The sequence below is a fragment of the Pteropus alecto genome, unplaced genomic scaffold (genome assembly GCF_000325575.1).
Source record: "Pteropus alecto unplaced genomic scaffold, ASM32557v1 scaffold72, whole genome shotgun sequence".
Lineage (NCBI taxonomy): Eukaryota > Metazoa > Chordata > Mammalia > Chiroptera > Pteropodidae > Pteropus > Pteropus alecto.
In genome coordinates this window covers 7,741,728-7,760,726 of record NW_006436811.1, presented here as the reverse complement: position 1 = coordinate 7,760,726, position 18,999 = coordinate 7,741,728, and the positions used below count along the sequence as shown (strand labels likewise).

The window sequence follows — 18,999 nt, the reverse complement described above, 5'->3', positions numbered from 1 at the left end:
CTGTTAAGGTTTATGTAAAATAGAATTAGAGGCCAAGAAAAAATTCCCACTCTGTTGTACAAGGCTTTGAAATGTGGGACCTCGACCAGTATTGTTCAGTAGAAATATAATGCAAGCAGCTTAAGTGATTTTATAATTCCTAATTGCCATGTTAGAAAGTAAAAAGAAATATGTGAAATTAATTTTAATAATATATTTTATTTATCTCAGTATATCCAGAATTTTACCATTTCGATGTGTAATAAATATGAAACGGTACATGAAATACTTTACATTACTTTTTTTGGTAAAAGGTCTTCAAAATCTAGTGTGTTATTTCACACTTGCAGAAAGAACTACTTAATTTGGACCAGCCACATTTCAGATGCTCAGTAGACACGTGACTGATGACTATGAGAGGGACGGCTAGCAGTGCTTGGCCCTTAGTCTCTTTAGTACTGTGAGTAGAGATGTTTAGGTTCCAGTTCGTACTTTAATGGCAGTTTTTTTTTTTTGTTATTGTTTTTAGTATGCTGAAATCTGTGCTTTCTGAAACCTAGAGTCTTCCTTTATTTTATTTTATTTTACTTATTTTTAAAGCCTATAGCACCTGGTCTTCCTAGGTGGTCTCCCAGCCAAGTACAAACCAGGCCCAACCGTGCTTAGCTTCCAAGATCAGATAGGATCCGGCGCGTTCAGGATGGCATGGCCGTAGACCTCCTTTATTTTTAACTGCACTAGAGATTTAGTTGGAAAGAGGAGGAAGGAGGACAGTACTTATTGACTCAGTGAATGAATGATTAAGGTTCATAGTAAAAGAGATCAAAGTGTAGATTTCCTAATAATTAAGGGAATAAGACTGATGATATTATAGATGAAATAAAAGAGAGAGTGTAGAGGTTATTGCACATCAAAGTCTGGCTAATTCTGGGTTAGATGTAATATTAAGTAATTAAGTTTTTAAAAATAGAGCCAAATAATATCCATAGAAAGGAATTCTAGATGATGGATTTTTAGAACGATCTTTCCCACCGTGGGTTTTAGTTTATTCGGATCATATTACCGTGAAAAATTATAAACCCGCCTTCTGTTGCCTTGCTTTCTCTGTAAAAGGAGAGTATGACATGCATATGTATGTTTTTTGGAAATCTGTTTGCTGTTTTCTTAAATTAGCATAATTTAATAATATAGGTTACCCAGAAAGGTTGATGTGGCTTTTTTTCTGGTCTCCTTTGGGCTCTGGCAGATCCTATGGCCTAGTAGTATTGCTTAGTTCTGTGTTTTAAAACCAGAGTAGTACTTATCAATAAGAGAAATAATGATTTAATATTAAATTACTATTTTTATCGAGTGCCTTCTGCAAATTTCATTTCTGAGATTCTCCAGACATGACAAATGCCCTGTAAGGTAGTTATTATTTTAGCCATTTCTATGGATGTTGAAAACCTGGATTTTTAGAGCGATCGTGACTAGGCTATGGCCCTGTAACTTGGAAATAGAAAACCTGAGTTTGGATTCAGGCCTGTGGGATGCTAAATCTCATTAAATATTCTTGAGCTGAGTAAGATGATTTAAGGAAGCATAATTGGCTCTGATAAACTCTGCAGGTGTTGGCCCTGGTCTTAGCAAAACTAGAAGGTTACTTTCCAGTAACTTCTGAGGCTCCTGGGAATTTTGGGAAGTATATGGAAGTGTTCTTACATCTGCGAGAAAACCTACCATTAAAAACAAAATCACTGGCAAACAAGAACTCTGTTACACTTTGTTTAATTTAGAGCCCTTCAGTCCACAGAACATACAGCAGGCAGAAATACTGTCCAAACTGTAGGACTAGCAAGACTCAGACCATCAGTGGTTCCTGGTTAGATTGAGAACCAGTGGCTGCTCGGGTCCACAGAGTGACTGTTGTGCTGACTATTCATGTCATTTCAGTGCTTGGTGGCACTCCTGTAATCTGGCCACATCTGTAATTTTAGACATTTGTTCTTGCATAGTACTGCCATCAAGCTCACAGCACAGAAGCTAGTGAGAGGCACTGTGGCATGAGGAAAAGTATGAACACACTTTGAAATTGGAGTGTGTTCAAATCCCAGATATGCATTTCGACAGCCATTAGACTCTACTTGTAAAGTAGATGTTGCCATCTCCTCCTCACAGTGAGGATTATCTAAAATAATGCGTGTAAAAGTAACTGCCACACTGCTTGGCACATACCTGATTTATGGATTATATTTTTACTACTGAGATACTGTTATAAATAGTATGTGCCTTTATATTATACAAGACAAAGTGATAGATACATTTCTGAGCATTCCAAGTGGCTGTGGTAAAACTGTAGGGCAAGAAATTATTTACAGTCATAGGTAAACTTAGTTATAAGGCAGTGCTTTATGGAACTGTGCTTAGAAGAGAAATCCTCCCTGCTTGCTTCAGAATTCTCCGAGGCCACCTCCAGAGAACTGTTCAGCTACTGGTGTGTCCACAGGCTCAATTTTGGAAATAGTGAAAATATTTCACTCCACTGTCCCCTTTTTATCCCCTAAGCATTTCTCTTCAGAGTGCCACATGGTAAAGATATGTGGTGTGCTAAGTTACAATCAGTGTTTTACTTATTCATTATATCCGTACCCAGAGCAGGTTAGGGGCCATTGGGAATGGGAAGTTTGGTTAAGTTTCATGAGTTCACCAATTCGGAGTTAGAACTCAAACTCTGTTAACCAATATTACTTGATTACTGTTCATGGCATATGCCTTGCAGACATTTGCATTTTTAAAATATAGGATTCATAGACTCCATAACTTTGTAAATGGAAGGAGACTTGAAGATCTTTCAACCCCTTAATTTCATAGGTGAAGAATCTGAGACACAGACAGGTTAGCGAATTCACCAATTGTCACATTGTAATATAGCAAAGGAAGAATGATCGTATTGCCTTCTCCATCTAATTTGACACAAATCTCACCAACCAAATAGTATTTAGTGGTCAGCTGCAAGAATTCAGCATATTGCTGAGGACAATAGAAACTCCAAACAAATCGTATCATATAGTTTGCTTGCATTAAAAAATGTTGCCAGGTATAAAAAGTTCTTCAAGAGACTTAGAGTACTAGATGTGTTTCAAGTTGCTTGCCCTCCTGTGACCAAGAGTGGCTCTTGTAGCCCCCTGTTGGTAATTGTTGGGTCCATGGGTGATAGCATACTTTGCAGTGACATATGCATATACTGGACACCACCCTATATTTTGGATAATCTGTGTATCCATTTCTGTAAAATGAGACAAATAATACTACATACCTCACAGGGTTCTGAGGAATATACAAGTAGGGTAATTACTGGTTAAAGTAGTTCCCAGCACTTGTAAGTCTGCGTATTTGCTGATGCTCCTCCTCTCCGACTGCTACTGAGAATCAGCACCGCTGTACTCAGAGAACAATTTGAATTCAGTGCTTTGGCCAGTGGTTTCCCCTTGCTATATCTCTCAAAATGTGTTTAGTTTCCTTCAGGAATAAATTTATAGAATTTAAAGGACTGTCCTTTTAAAATCGGATATTTTTTGAATCACACTATAGCTGAATTAAAATGTAAAAATTGGTTAGTACTTGGATGGGAGACCACCTAGGAAGACCAAGTACTGTAGGTGTAAAAAATAACAAATAAAAGATTGTAAGCTGACAAGGTCCTTGCAATCTGTGAGGTCAACCAAGGGTTGCCATGCCTAAAAAAAATAAATAAATAAAAGGTAAAAATACATTTTCTACATATATTGGGGAAACATATGTGAGCACTTAACTTGCTTCCTCCCAGTAATTATTTGTTGGTTATTTCCCTTGTGAACATTTCTTAAAAATTAGAATAGAGATTAATCCTTATTATTCATTTATAGAACTATTACTGAGTTTAGTAATTTAGTTTTATGTATGTCTCTAGGTAGGTTTTTAAGCCTGTGATTGGGTAATTTTTATTTTGGGATTATTTTTCAAAATGCTTTGGTTACTCATTGGCTGCTACACTGTTATTTTTCAAAATCATTTGAATTTTCTAGAGTATTTTTAAAAAGGTAAACTTACTCATGTAACTTACATATGCTTTAAGAATTTCTCTCTAGTCAATTTTTCTACCAGTGCTTGGTTGTGTGTGTATGCACGCACACATGTACATACTATCCATTGATGTATTTTCATTGATTCACGTTTGAATAATAAATATTTTAAAATATTTGATCTCTGTGGATCAGAGATGTCAGAAATAGTTTTGAATCATGGAAAGTAACTCAGTTTATGAAAAGGTCTTTAATTCTTTCATAGAATTAGCATTTTAAAATCATATTTTAGCATTTTTTATTTAGCATAAATCATATAAATCTCTTTACATGGTAAGAAACATGTGCACTAAGACACTAGAAGTTACACTTTCAGAATTGTTTTTATCATTTACTTGAAGTAAATCTTCTCTCCACATTACAGACTCTTTTTCCATAGGAGAGACCCTCTTTAGGCATAGGCTGGCTAGCGTAAATATGCCAGTTCCTAGGATGCTCATTCATATATATGTGTGCATATGTGTGCGCACACTTGTTCTTAAAACATTATTCATATTTGTATGTATGACTACATATGTGTACAAATGCTCTCAGACTTAGATTTAAATGTGCTAATTCCTAATGTATCTCCTTTTCCGGAAATGTGTTCTCTTCTCCACTTTTTAAGACACCTTTGTTTCACCTCCTCTGTGAAGCTTTTTTGGGTTCCCTCAGCTCTCACTATGCTTTGTCAATTCACCAGAGCTCCTATGATTTATTAAGGGTGTCAGTTTGATATAAGTTAGAGGTTATAGACTTTGATCACAGTTATTTTTATTGTAAAATGTGGGCATTAATCCTAGATCATTGGAATGACTAATATTTGTATGTGAATTTATTGCATAATATATGTAGAACTTAGTCAGTGTTAAACATATGGTAAACATTCTATAGATGGTAGCTATTGTTGTAATTATTTTACTTATATTTATCTCATCTATGTTGTCTGTGAGCTTCTTTAAATCAGGTATTGTGACATATGATTTTTAAAACTTCACTTCCTGGCATGTAGACAATTCTTGGATGAATTAATAATATACTGTGTAATAAATATCACTATTATAAATCAGTGGACTTTCATCACCTGCTAGTAATTGCCTGGATTATATTTCGGTTGACTTTCGATTTTGATATTCTTCAGTTTTTAAGAGGGGTCTTTTTTTTTTCTTAAACGAGAATCAACCTAATACATTATTTATCAGTCTCAACAAGTAGTATTTTGATTTTCTGGTATTATTTAGTTATGAGAGAAGCATATGGTTATGCAGTCCATTTGACAGTCTGCTAATTTGCTTATCATCAAGAAATACTCATTGATTATGTATTTATTATGACAGCTAGCTATCTGTTGCAGACTAGAGTATAAGCTATGTAGAACAATGATTATGATGTCTGAATGAACAAACTGGATTGATGAATTCAGCCGGTCAAAACTATTGTTTAGTAAGGCACTCAGTAGCTCATAAGGTATTCATTAAAAAATATCAAATAAATCCTTTTGTTTCTGTATCACTGTGTCAAAATGTCAGTAAAACAAATCTATCCAGTTCTTTGATCCATCTTTCAAATTATATATTAAAATCTGCCTATGTTAAACTTCTTTGGGTTCAGATGTTTGACATATCCTAAAATACATCATTTGATATTTCCTAATTATTGTTAAATATTTTGAGAATGCAAATTTCATTTAAATGTCAGCCATAATTAAGTGCATGCCATTTGTTTTTCTACTCAGGTTTTAACAGTTTGATGGAATGTTTACCCCACAATTTAATAAATATTTGTTTTATTTCACATGAATTAATTCAAAACTGGATAAGAGCAGCATATTTTATTCAACTATTGTTGTAATGGACCAGAAAATAAATTTACTTCCTAAGCAAACTGTTTACTATTCATTTGAAAGGGATTTATCTTGCTTAGCATTGGCAAGCCAAACACAGAAGGCAACAACTAATAGGTAAGCCATATATGTATACTGCATACGAAATAAGGCAACTTATTTTTCTTGAATAGGTCATAGATCTTTAGTGTATAAAATTTGTAATTACCCCATAATATATACCTTAGCTATGTTCAGATAGCAGCCATCGAAGTGAAGTAGAAGAGAAATTCTTAGGCCGTGTGAATTATGCATTTTTAATTGGTGCCAAATACGTGTTTGTCGGAATTTTATTTTCAGTTGTTTTCAAAATTTTAAGTTTACTTTTCTGTGTATAAATCGTACAACTACATTATACTTACATAAAGTGCTGGAGATTGAACTGAGATTAAAACTGAGCTGGACACTCTATTATTCCCTCTCCCACCAACCTCTTGAAAATTCAAAGATTTTAATATTTTTAGCATGATGGTTTAAGCACATGTCCTGATAGGGTTAAGAGAAGGATGTCAGTGTTCTTCTTATGAGAATATAGACTTGTGTGTGCCAAGTTACTTTTGGCAGAATGTAGTTGTGTATGAAGTAGTTGTACGTGCAAGTACAGATTGCACATGCTCTCATATTTGTGTTGCAATCTAAATCATAAAAATTAGACATATGAAGACAATTTAATCATCTTGTTAGTCCTTTGCAATACAGATCATATTTTTAACTATCCAGTCCCAGTAAAATGGCAATTACACTTAAATATGAGCATAACATGAATTACCTTTCAAACCATTATATTGAGCACAGTATATGTAAAAGGAATGCTTAACTCATTTGCTATGTTACTTTTTCTTAAAAGGTTATTTGTTCTCTGTCTGCATAGGATAATGGGGTGTAATGGAATCTGAAAACAGATTAAAAGAGTAATTTCCATGTCAGTGTGCTGTTGCTTTACCTTCTCTCTCTGAATATGGGCTATATATTCAGTGAACTCTGTTCTTAAATAGTTTCTCAAGCTTCCAGGCAAACCCTCCTCCAAATGGGACTTTAGTTCTTAAAATTTGCTCTTTCTGTATATTGTCTACTTTTTTTAGTAGCAAAGAATTTCTTGGGTGCAAGCACATTTTCAGGGAAACATAAAACTGGAAATAGGGAAGAACAATTTAGTAAATGGAGAATTTTCAGTGGATTTATATCTAACAGAATTCCAAGGGTATTATTCTTGGAGTTATTAATGACCTCTGAGTTCCCTTTCTATTAGCTATTTCATCATCGAATTCTCTTATTGGAAGAGTTAAAGACACTATGTGGTGAGATTCTAGGGCGGAGATGCTATTGTCTGTGTTCCTAGGACCTTCTCGTGAGAAACACACAATCATGGCTGAAGATAGTTACTGAGGATGTGTAACTCGGGCTAGAGCAAGTTGTTGCTTGTTCTTAGTTCTCAGCAAAGTTTATGTGGAAAGAGGAGTCTGGGCACTTGATATAAATGTGTGTAAATGAGAGAGAGAGAGAGAAATTTTGTAAATGATATAAATGTAGGGAGTAGGAATGGGACTGACATTTGTTGAATATCTAATATATGCCAGATAGTCTGGTATGTTCATTATGTTTTTCAATATTCCTATGCTCCCCCCAGCCCTCCAAAAAAGGTTTAGTATACCAGTTTAATAAATGAGGAGAGAGGGAACATGTAAAGTTAAACAACATGCCTGAAGTCACATTACCCCAATTGCTAAAACTGGTGTTCATTCTGTCTGGTTGTTCACATCCGGGTCTTTTCCATGACAGCACACAGTGTTCTCATGTAGAGTAGAGCGTGTCATTCATTCACGTGAGATCCTGAAATTCTGGATGTTGAAATGTTCTTGACGTTTCCAAATCATCACCTGGGTTGCCTGATGAGTCAAAGGAGGTGGGTGGGATCGTGAGCCTGGGTTTTTGTCTCAAGGAAAGGAGGGTAATGCTAGAAAGTAGGTGTGTGATCTGCAGGGAATAATCTGCATTGAAGTTTTTGTGCTTTTCTTTTTTTTAAATTCTTCAGATCTTTGCTATGATGATCTTTTGTTAATAAATCTAATGGAAATTGGATTACTATTGTGAGAACAATGCTTTCTGTATGGACTCTACCTACCCTAATTGAAGTGATGTCTATTAAAAGTTTGCACGTTCTTAAGTGAGAAACATAGAATTATCACTCTTTAATCTTTAATTGTGAATCATGAAAATTATATGTATTTCATATGTAGATGTTACTTATCTGTACCTCAAAACAAAATAAAGAACTGTTCTTTCCTATTTATTGTGAGGGGCATCTCTAAAATCAAGCATTTTTATAGACATGATTTGTTAACTACTGACAGCCTATACTAAAAAATATATGAACACTAGTTTGCTTCTCTATAGAGAATGATGTGTGTGCCATGGAAATCCATGTGTCTTTTTTCAGCAGTAAGATGTCTCATGCTGTACAAGTTCAGAAGAGAGATGGTAATGTCACCTGTCACCTAGCAACAAGCTTACGGCTTTGTGTCTTTTCATTTTAAGTCAAAATAGGTATGAAAACGTAGTACTTAGATTCGCATTTATCTCCAGAAATATTTAGATTAACCTTTAAATATTTTTAGTTCCCAAGATAACTCGCCATGACAGATAAAACAGAAATAACTTTAAATGGAAAAAAAAAAAAAAAAAGGACAACATATATATCAGAAACCTTGATATAGAGTAAGGCCAACATGGATCTGTTATATAATATTTCAGATTTAAGTGCCTGTCGAGTTCCCTAATCAACTTTAAAAATTATGGTAACTGAATTGAATATGTATATAAACCTTTATTGACTTTTAAAAAGTCAGTACTTGAAAACACAAGATCATAACTAACGAAGCAATGATTTGTTAAAACCAAATCTAGAAGACAAAATTCCAAATGGGATTACTACATCAGCATCAGAATTCCATTTGCTTGAAACAGAGTGACTGAATTACTTTTGTGGGGAGAGTGGAATGCCCTGAGTAGTCAGATGTCTATAAATACCTTTAAAATGTGTTTCTCCATTTCTATTTGAAGGGATTCTCAGAGGAACTAGCAGCAAGTGTACTTATGGGTCTTGAAGTATTTAGAATGTATTCAACACTAACCTTTAAAGATTGAGAACGTAATAGATCATTTAAGATGTGATGAAGAGCCAGCACTTTGTTACTACAGGGTAATATAATGCCGGTACTCTGAGGTAATTATTCTGAAGTAACTCCTTATTCATTAAGGTGGGGAGCATCCACTTTCATTCTGACCGACGTCATTTCTGTTGTCTAGGGGACTCTCTTTAAGTTCGAAAGGATGCTGGCTGACCATGTGTGGAAATTACAGCAGACAGAACAAGAGTAAGAAGAATTTAGAAAATCATTCTCTATTGCTTATAGCTATTAAAAAGGAATAGGTGTAACTAGAATTTCTCCAGACTGTCCATCAAACCATGAGTATTTACCAGCGGTTCTAGGCAGTAATATTTTTTGTTCAAAAGTAAATCTAAAATTCTCTCAAAAATGTATTAATTTATTCCTCTTCTTATTTTTCACATTTTTCATATTGAAATAAATGACCAACCCTTGCTGTTTTTTACCTCACAAATGAGAATTATTTTTGAAGCCAGGAAAGGGAGGACCAACATCATTTGTGATGAGTTTTTGATGAAGACAGTGACCTTTAAAACTTAAGTGCTTTGAGAAGGTTTACTGGGTAATTTCATAAATGTATTTGGCAGAGCTAAGTAATCTTTTAATTAGGAAGTTGATAGGATATTAACTGTTATTGGAAATGCGCCATTTTCCTATTATATATCATAGCTTGGTTTCGATAGGGATTTAGGGAAACACCACAAATGCTTCTTAGCATGAATAAAGATTAGAGATTCATCTGTTCTAGCTTGTCTCAATTTAGGGAAATCTTACTTATTTTTTCTGTTTAATATCTGGGTTGTTGATTAAAGAGTGATTATTCTTACATGTATGACAGCACAGATTGCTGTATAAACATTACTTCAATTAGGGTAGGTACAGTTGATAAAACAGGTATTATTATTATCCCTTCTTTGATGGAGAAGGAAATTGGGCCTTAGAGAGTGTTGAATGAGTTGCTTAAGGTCACACAGCCAGTGGATGACAGAAATGAGACTAGGGCAGGTCTTGTCAATTCTAAACCACATATTCATTTGCTGTCATTTGTGCTACATAAAGTGTAGGATTGTGGGATGGACGCTGCAGAGCTGAAGATGATCTTGAGTGCTCTCTGAGGAGCTTGAAATAAATGGAAAACAATAGTGAGCATTGTACCAGGCTTTCCTCAGGTTTAAAACATACAGAGGTATAAATTTAAATTGTAGGTGATTGCAAAGATAAACCACAAAGAGCTGTGCAGTAAAATATGACACTAAGAGAATTTATAAGGACCCTGACACCATCTAACTTATTACCTTGAGTACAAAATTAACCTCTGATCATCGCTGTCAGATGGATCTTAAAATAGTTCATGTGCTCAACTCATAGAACTGCTTTCAGAACAAATGATATCATTAGGTTACTTTGTAAATCCCCAAATGCTGTGAAAATGTGTGGTATTGGGTTATGTATATTGTTTATAAGTATAATGTTTATTTTAGTTTGCACATTGATCGTACATAAAAAGACAATATATAATGAAGGCCGTAGTTACTTGGGTAAGAAATATCCGCATAATTGATCTAAAGGGGAGTTTTCTTTATTTGTTTTTTCTTTCATTTCTCATTATTAGCTTCACTCATTCTACAATTACTGATCTAAAATTGGCTAGGTCCTGAGCTGCGTATTGGAAAGCAAAGATGAGAATGGCACTGTGTTAGCATGTATTTCTTCTCCTGGTGGGAATATAAATTAGTATAGCCTGTTTAAAAAGCAATTTGGTGATATATTTTGACAGCCTGAAAAAAAAATCATATTTTGATCCAGTAATTATACTCCTGTAATTACATGCTAAGGAAGTAATTAATGATGGAGACTAAAGCAGCTAAGTACAATAGTGTAGGGGTGAGTGGTGTTAGAAGTCTACACCGGGCTCTACTCACCATTCCCCACCTCCTGATTGGACTCTGTCTTTTGGTTGTACAGAGGCATCACCCAGGCCAGCAGAGGCCCTGGTACATGCAAAATTTACATAGAAGGAAGTTCAGTTGTTATTGGCCATAGCAATAAATTATAAAGTATTAGACATAAAATAGGGAGCATCCCTACAGAGGGATATTATGTATCCCTACAGTGGAGTTTTATAAGTTTTGGATTAAGCATTAATAAGTTGACTCATGTCAAAATTTGCTTGTAATATATTAAAATGTGAAAAAAAAAATTAAACAACCACTTATTGAAATATAAGGAGCCAGAATGTAAGGTTGGGGTCCATTTTGAGTACTGGGTACGTTCTACTATAAAGTTGGAACTTATTGGTTTAGATATTTTCGAAGACTAGAAAGGACAAGATGTGTTTGATAAGAACTTGGTGTTTTAAATGACTTTTTAATTCTTTCAAAGGATTCCATATTATGCCTTCATAATGTAAAATGGAAGAATTATACTCAATTTCAAGAGACTATTTCTAGTCTGCCACTACAGTATTAAAATATTACATTTATATTGCTTTTTAGTAGCATTTCTAGTAGTAGTAAAATCTGTAGTATATATTAGAAAATGTGTTTTGAGACACGAGAGACAGAGAGAGAGAGAGCGAGAGGGAGAGAGGGGAAGGGGAGAGAGAGAGAGGAGAAAGAAGAGAGGCAGAGACAGACAAACACATATATATTTAAAACTGGAATAAAATGAAAGGCCAGTTTCCCTCACAGGCCAAGCCCATGGAACTTACAAATTCTGCTACATGTCCTTTAAGGCCTTATGAGCGAGTGAGTTTGAGCTTATTTCATTTTTTTGTTCCAATGTATGGAAACACATGCAAAGGAAACCTGGCCCAGGGCTGCAGTACAGACGTTGGCACAGAAGGTCTAAGGACTGCAAGGCGCGCCTCTTTTGAGTGTAATTCCAAACGAAAAGGAAAGTCAGCGGTGCCTAATAAGCTGGCTTAAGTGAATGCCAAAGAAAATTTGCCTTATGAAATGGAAATTCTGAAGCAAGTTACATAATGCTAAGGGAAAATGAATAGGAGGACTTTCCAGATATATCCGAAGGGGGCAAATGGTCTGTGTAATCAGAATTCTCCAATCCAGCAATATTTAATTATATTTGGTAAGGTCCAAATGGTCCTGCGATTTGGAAGCATTTAGAAACCATATAAATATTTACTTTATACTTGTTTAATTTTTAAGAAGTGACATGTATTAACTTAGATCGGTTTCTAAAAGTTACTTGGGTATTGGCTGGCTAACATGGAGCCACCAAGAAAAGTTATTTACATTAATTATTCTACACATTTGTATCAACTGTAAAGAAAAAAAATATTTCCTCTGGAAAACAGCATTATTTTAAAAATCTTTTAGTTGCTAAGAATGATAGAGCCAAGTGTTCCAGTTGAAGTATTTGTGAGTTCTCGTTCATATATTAAATTTACTGTTAAGCTGCCTTCTGCCATTTTCTTCTCAGGCTTCTCTCTGTGTCGCTCCCCTCTCCCCATTTTCCTGGACCCCCTCCTTGATCTTTGACCACATTTTTGTTACCTCGTGCCCGGGATTTGTCTCAGTGTCCTAGCTGGTGTTTCTCTCTTTCCTCATTTCTCCATTTTGCCCTTTACTTAGCTGCTAAAGAATAAGCAAAAAGCAAAAAAGGAAATCAAAAATATTCATCAGCTGTTATTTTTATGTCACTCTACTCACTATTCAAAAACTTAAAGAATTGCAGAATTAAGATTTTTCTTCCCCACCTTCCCGCATGAAAGGATGTTATCAACATGTGGACATTTTTCTCATTATTTGTTTTTGTGTGCTTTTCTTGTAGGATCAATGTGACTCTAGAAACAAATGGATGAATGAATATCCATATGAAGAGGAAAACAATAAAGGTTAGTTAATCAAATCATGGAATTGCAGTGAAAACTATTTTAAACATGAGTCTGGAAAGTTCTCAGTAGAGCACTTCTTTGTCTGAATATGAGACAGAGGTAAGTACTTAGAAACATGCATCTATCTGTAAAGTGTAATTTTTATTTTTAATCTTTAAATATAAAGAAATGTATGAGGAGGCAAACCATTTTTGTGTTAATCTGTCATCACTTTCAACAACTTACGCTGGTATTTTAAGAATCAACTTTTAGAAGAATATTAAAAAATGGTAAACCACTGGATAGAACTGATCACAGAGACAACGGGGGGAGAAAAACCCAGATTTTGTATAATGTGCATCAGTTGCTACAAGCATCATGCTCATGTCAGCACCATGTGGTGTGATTGCTGTCAGATGCCATCCTTTTTGCACCCGCAGTCTAGGCTTTCCTCAGAGGGGTATGATGACTGTGACTTTTAACTTTGTACCAGTATAAATCAGAGGAGGAAAAATCCTGTGAATATCAGCAGTAACCAAATGCTGGGTATCACTTTATTTGTTGTAGTTATTTGAACTTTTCTTGTACTGCATACTGATTATAATATAAAAATCATAGGTCGTACTCAGAAATTACAATATGTTAAATCACCTCCATTTCATAACATTTTTACACTGAACAGTTCTGGTATACATGTGTGTGCCTCGTATCTCTTCATAATATAGCGGCACAACACATAAAATTTTGTGTTTTCCTTCCCCCAGTTGCTCCTGCTACTTTCAAATGAATGTACGTTATGCCATGTCTTTTTCTGCTAGCCTACTTTCACAGTTACTTAAAAATGATTTTCCAGGTTAGATCTTTCACTTAAAACTGCCCTCCTCCCTCCTCATTGCTAAAATCATTCCTTTCTAGTACATATTTTTATCTGGAAAATTTTCAGACCTCTGGAGTGAGTACTGATTCCGAGATGATACAAGAGAGACTTCTGGGTGTATCAGTAATATGCTTTTCCATGACCTCAGTGTTGCCTGTGTGGATGCCTTTATTTTGGTAGAACTGATTGTACTGTGTACTTATTTGTAGATCACTGGTATGCTAAGGAACTGTCTCTGGGGCTGGAGTGGGGAGACCTGATCTACATATAGTGCTTGTCAATTCCTGTGGTGTAAATATTCCCATTATGGTTGACTTCGAAGATATAGCAACTAGCTTGCAAGATTTCTTAAAATTTAACACTTGGCTTTCATAGCCGTGTTTGAGCTAGTTCTAGCACATCATTGATAATTTCACTTATAAAGTTTAAAAATTTCATGTACTCCTTAAGACAAATGGGGCAAAGATAGTAAATTTAAAATTTCCTGGCTCATCCCTATATAAACATGGAAACCTTCACTCATTACCATGCAAAATGTATTTATCCTTTTTCTTATATATGATGTTGATATAGTATCACTTTGTTTTCACTCACTTGTTATTAAATTTTTATGTTTGAATGGATTAGCATTAGCTTTGTAAGTTTATATATTTTGACAATGTCATTGTTCTGTAACTAATTTTATGATAACTGAAGATGATGGCAAAGATAATTATTGTCTTACTACTTTCCCTGAGGATAAACTCTGAGGAAAATATCATGATTGACTATAATATATTATATCCAATTCATTTAAAATGATTGTTTCATAGCTCATAACTCATGAGGTCATAAGTCTTTATAGAGGAAGGAGTAGTTACTATTTCATTGAATGTGTTTTCCCCATGAATTTTTTTTTCTATTGCTGTTTTTCATATTTTTGATCAATATTTTCAGTTATAGATGCCTTAGAACAGAATATATTTGATATTTGTTTTTAAGCCTCCTTGAATCAGGTGCCATTAGTTTTAACATAATCTGATTATGGGAGAAAATTGCAGAGTTTGAAAACTTATCTTTTGTTTCAAATATATGTTTCAAAAATATTGACAAGGTCAGTATTAAGCTGCAGTTTAAAAAATGTCAGCAGTGGAAGCAACATTGCTGCTGTCTACGTAATTTAAAAGGGATCTGAATATAGCTTTTAAAATTATTTTATACATTTCTCATTTGCCAGTGGTGATAAACACTTGCCAAGAGTCACAGAATGTCTGAATGTGCCTTTCTGCCTTGGTTCTAAAATTTAACCAGCCTAAATAGCATTTGTAAACAATTTTTTGTGGCCATACCAAGAGTCTCACTTCCAGGAGCGGTCTTCATCTGCCCTTTCCTTAAAAAAAAAAAAAATCTGTCTGTCTGTCTAATCTAATCTATCATCTATCTATATTTGCATTAAGTTCTTTCCTTTACCTACTTTTAGTTTTTTCTTTTGCTCAGTTTCATTGCACTTGAATTTGTTCCTTTACAACCTGCCATTAGGAAACATCACATAAATTCTAAAAAGCGCCCAGCCATCCATAATTTTCTGCCCACAAATATCTGCATAAAATCCTGTATGTATGCTCTTCAATGCATTTCAGTAGTTTGTCATTGTGAATGAGGTGACTTGTTTGTGGACCTGGCTCCACGACCTGGTTTTGCTCCCTTCGTTTTCCAGCCATTGCGGTTTGTTTACCAAGTGCTTCTCAGACCCTGGTTTAGAGCAGGTGGACAAAACATACACATACATGTACATTAATCCAGATTATCAGAGCTCACATGGAAACTTTTGCTCTATGACTACCTCTGATGAACAGCTGCTGCTTCTATTTCTTGTGTTTGGAATCTAAGAGGACAGTAGCAAACCTTTCTGAGAATGCTTTAATTTCCTACAAAATAAAGAGTTCGTTTCATAGTGATAGACTTATATAGTGTGGTTGCTTTTAATTTCTTTTCCATGGAGTTCTAAGTCTTCTTTCTTCACACAGGATGGAAAGATCGTAATAGCAGCCATCTAGCCTTCCTTCCATTTTGAACTAAGTAGGCATAGTTGCCCAGAAAGCCCCATTAGCATGAAGGAAACGTGTTGTCATCTGAATTTTACTTTTCTCAACTTCAAAGTGAAACTAATAACCTGTCTTACTTATTTCAAGAGTTGTTATGGAGGGTGAAGGAAAATATTACATTTGTGAAAACAGTTTAAAGTCGTAGAGTTCTAAAGGTGTGTGTGGTATTGATACTATTATTCTTATAGCATAAGACAGAGTTCGACGTTGTATGACTTCACATCATGAAGTCAAACATTTTCAGTTAGTGACTAAGGTGCACTCGGTGTGTGGCTGCCCCTGTAAAAGTCGGTTGGTTACTTTAGCATTATGTTGAGTACTCCTTGGAATTACCTACTGCATGTGGCAGTTCATTCTATTTCCAGGCATTTATATTAAAAGTTTTTCCTTTTATTGAGCCACATCAATAAATTTGATGATACAAATTAGTAGATATATCACATATTTATTAAAATATCCGGAATTAGGTCACTCTTCTGTCAAGTCACTTCACTTTGGATGTCTAACTTCTCATATCTGGGAAATGAGAGCAAAATGGTAGACAGGGAGTTGAGAAAGATTATGCAATTACTGAAGTAGAATAATGGATTTATTATTTGAAAAGATGATGCATTACTCATTTTAAAAATGGTAAAGCATGCAAAGCCCTATCACCTCACTGCCTCCCAGCCATTAACATGTGGTGAACGTTATTTACAGCATCTCTGTGTGCACATGTACAAGTACATATGGACAGTCTTATAAAAATAGGATCATATTTATGCTTTGTATTTCTAATGAAGAGGTATTTTTTCACTTCCAAAATAATGGAACATATAGAAACTGAATTTAAATTGAAATTTATTAATTTCAAATTAGTGTTCTTTCACCAAAGTGATACTATTACTTAAGATCTAAGGGGGAAAAAAACAGCTTTGAGTTCTGGTAATTGTTTTTATTTGTTTTTTCGTGACTGAATTTAACATCAAATAGCATCTTTTGACTTTTTATTAAGATGGGAACATTGGTAATATTTTTAATTTTTTTCCCTCTGTTTTACCATGTATTTCAAATTATTACCCTTTATTTCTGATTGTTAATCATAATTATCAAAGCTATTTTATCTTAATTCTTATTTTTCTCGGAAATATGGAAACTGCTTTACTGTCATCTGGCATTTGGTGTCACTGAAGGATGAAGCAAACCGATCTTTCACTTGTTCTTGTTTTGCTTTTTTGGTCAGATGTTCATAGACTATTTTTAGCAAGCTAGAAGTTCAGTAACTTCATTGATTTTATCTTGGTTGTTATCATCTGTATTGGTTTTTCTTGGATCCTGACATTAAACTCTGAGAAGTAGCATCTGTTTTTATGTCTTCAGATTTTAAAATTATAATTAAAGGATATTTTCTGATTGTTTATTTTTTTCTTAAGTAACCTTGAAAATATCTACAATGTTTTTACGTGGTTTTCCATATCTGTGGTCTTCACCTTTAACTCTTTTTTAACTTCTTGTGCTTTCCCATTAAACATTTTTTTTTTACTATGTTTTCAGTCAAATTTTTTTTATTATTGTTTAGTTCCTGAAGTGGCTTTTCATCTCTGTAGTACTTCATAGCTCTGTCAGCTTATTTTCATCTGTTTCAGTTATCTTGTATTTTATCATTTGAACCTTTGTACTTCTCTTTTGAACATTTTTATTTAAAGAAAGACCCTTTGTTTGTTTGTTTGAGTCTATGAAGTGTTATTTATCTAAATTCTTCATCTTTTTCCTTGGGTAATTTCTCCTGGGATGTTTGTTTTTTACTGGCCTTTTGCTTACATTTCTCTCTTGCTTTCGATATGTGCGGTTTTCATGCATAATTTCCCTGTGGCCTCTCTCATTATTATCCATCTTTAACATGTCCCAGAAGTTGCCACTGTTGCAGGTGGTATTGTGGGCAGAGGCGTGGACATTTTGGGCAGAGCTAGATGAGTTCAAATCTTTGACTTGAGTTTGTTATTTCAGATGCTCTCTAAATAAAGGTTTCGTTTCCAGCATCTTCCTTCTGTTTCATTGTACAGCAGCGCCTCCTGAGACAAAGGTTCCTCTCTCCCTTCCTTCTGCCACTTCTTGACAACAGAACTCGACTCTAAGCATGCTGTGTCTGTGCGTTTGCTCTTCCAGCACCACTTTCTCTGCTTTTGCTGGACAGGCCTTTTATAACTGTGACTTTTACTTTTAGGAAATCCCGTCTTTTGACTGAGGCCTGAGGAGGTGTGTGTCCGCTCCCAGTGGCCTCCCAGATTTCAGTTTTTGACAGGTTCGCTTTGATTGGCAATTGGTTTCTGACTTTTTACTTTCATTAGATGGAGGTTTTTTGTTGTTTGTTTGTTTTTGCTTTTTTCTAAATTTGCTTTAAAAGTTTTCAGTGAAATTTAAAGGAAAGGTATAAAAATGCCTTAACATTGCCATTTTTTAATAAGTAATATTTTAGATGCATTTAAGGGACCCAGAGAGAGAGTATTGAACATGCTATGCTGTTTAAGAGCTTTGATCTGTGCTCAGGCCTCCGGAGTTTCAATCCTGGCTCTGCCAGGGCCTCACCTGGCTTCTATATTTCATTGTCACATCTGTGATTTGGGGATGCTGCTGCTGCTGATGATGATGACGATGACGATATGATAACGATGCCTACTCCATAAAGTTCTTGTGAAGGTTAAATGAGAAAAAAGTGCTAAAGCATTTGCTTACTGCCTGGCAGTTACACAGTGCTCAATAAAATGACTGTTTCTTTTATTATTTTAAGCTGTGTAATTGTGTTTACAATACATTCAGTTTGATTTTAGGAGAATTCGCTGCTCAGGCCAGTATTTGTATATATTTTTTCCTTGACTGGAGATATGCTAGAATGTATGATCAACCCTTGGGATACCAGGCATTCTACTTGTATGTCAGCTTCTGGTTTTTGGGTCTGACTGGGAACTTCCAAATTGTTACGCTACGTTTATAAGGAATAGATATATCTGGCTTTGTCCTGGAAGAAATAAAATACTTGAAGATGTTAGCTATGCTCTGGTAGTTGGTAGACCAACACATGTTATTGGTATCAGAATGTTGACAACTTCTATTGTTTTA

The 18,999-nt window shown here is 34.8% G+C and overlaps 1 protein-coding gene and 1 pseudogene across 14 annotated transcripts in view; one reads left to right on the top strand and one right to left on the bottom strand.

Moving 5' to 3' along the window:
• The window catches only part of KLF12 (Kruppel like factor 12), a 371,797-nt gene that overhangs the window by 107,243 nt on the left and 245,555 nt on the right, over positions 1-18,999 (top strand). For 13 of the 14 annotated variants that reach the window (XM_025048178.1, XM_025048177.1, XM_025048179.1 and 10 more), the window contains one exon: positions 12,900-12,963. Coding sequence is in view for 9 of the 14 variants with exons in the window: in XM_015590862.2 (XP_015446348.1) it covers positions 12,931-12,963 (33 nt within the window). In the remaining 5 variants the exon portion in view is untranslated. The other variant, XM_025048181.1, reaches the window with a different exon arrangement.
• Positions 578-696, bottom strand: LOC112481549 (annotated as a pseudogene).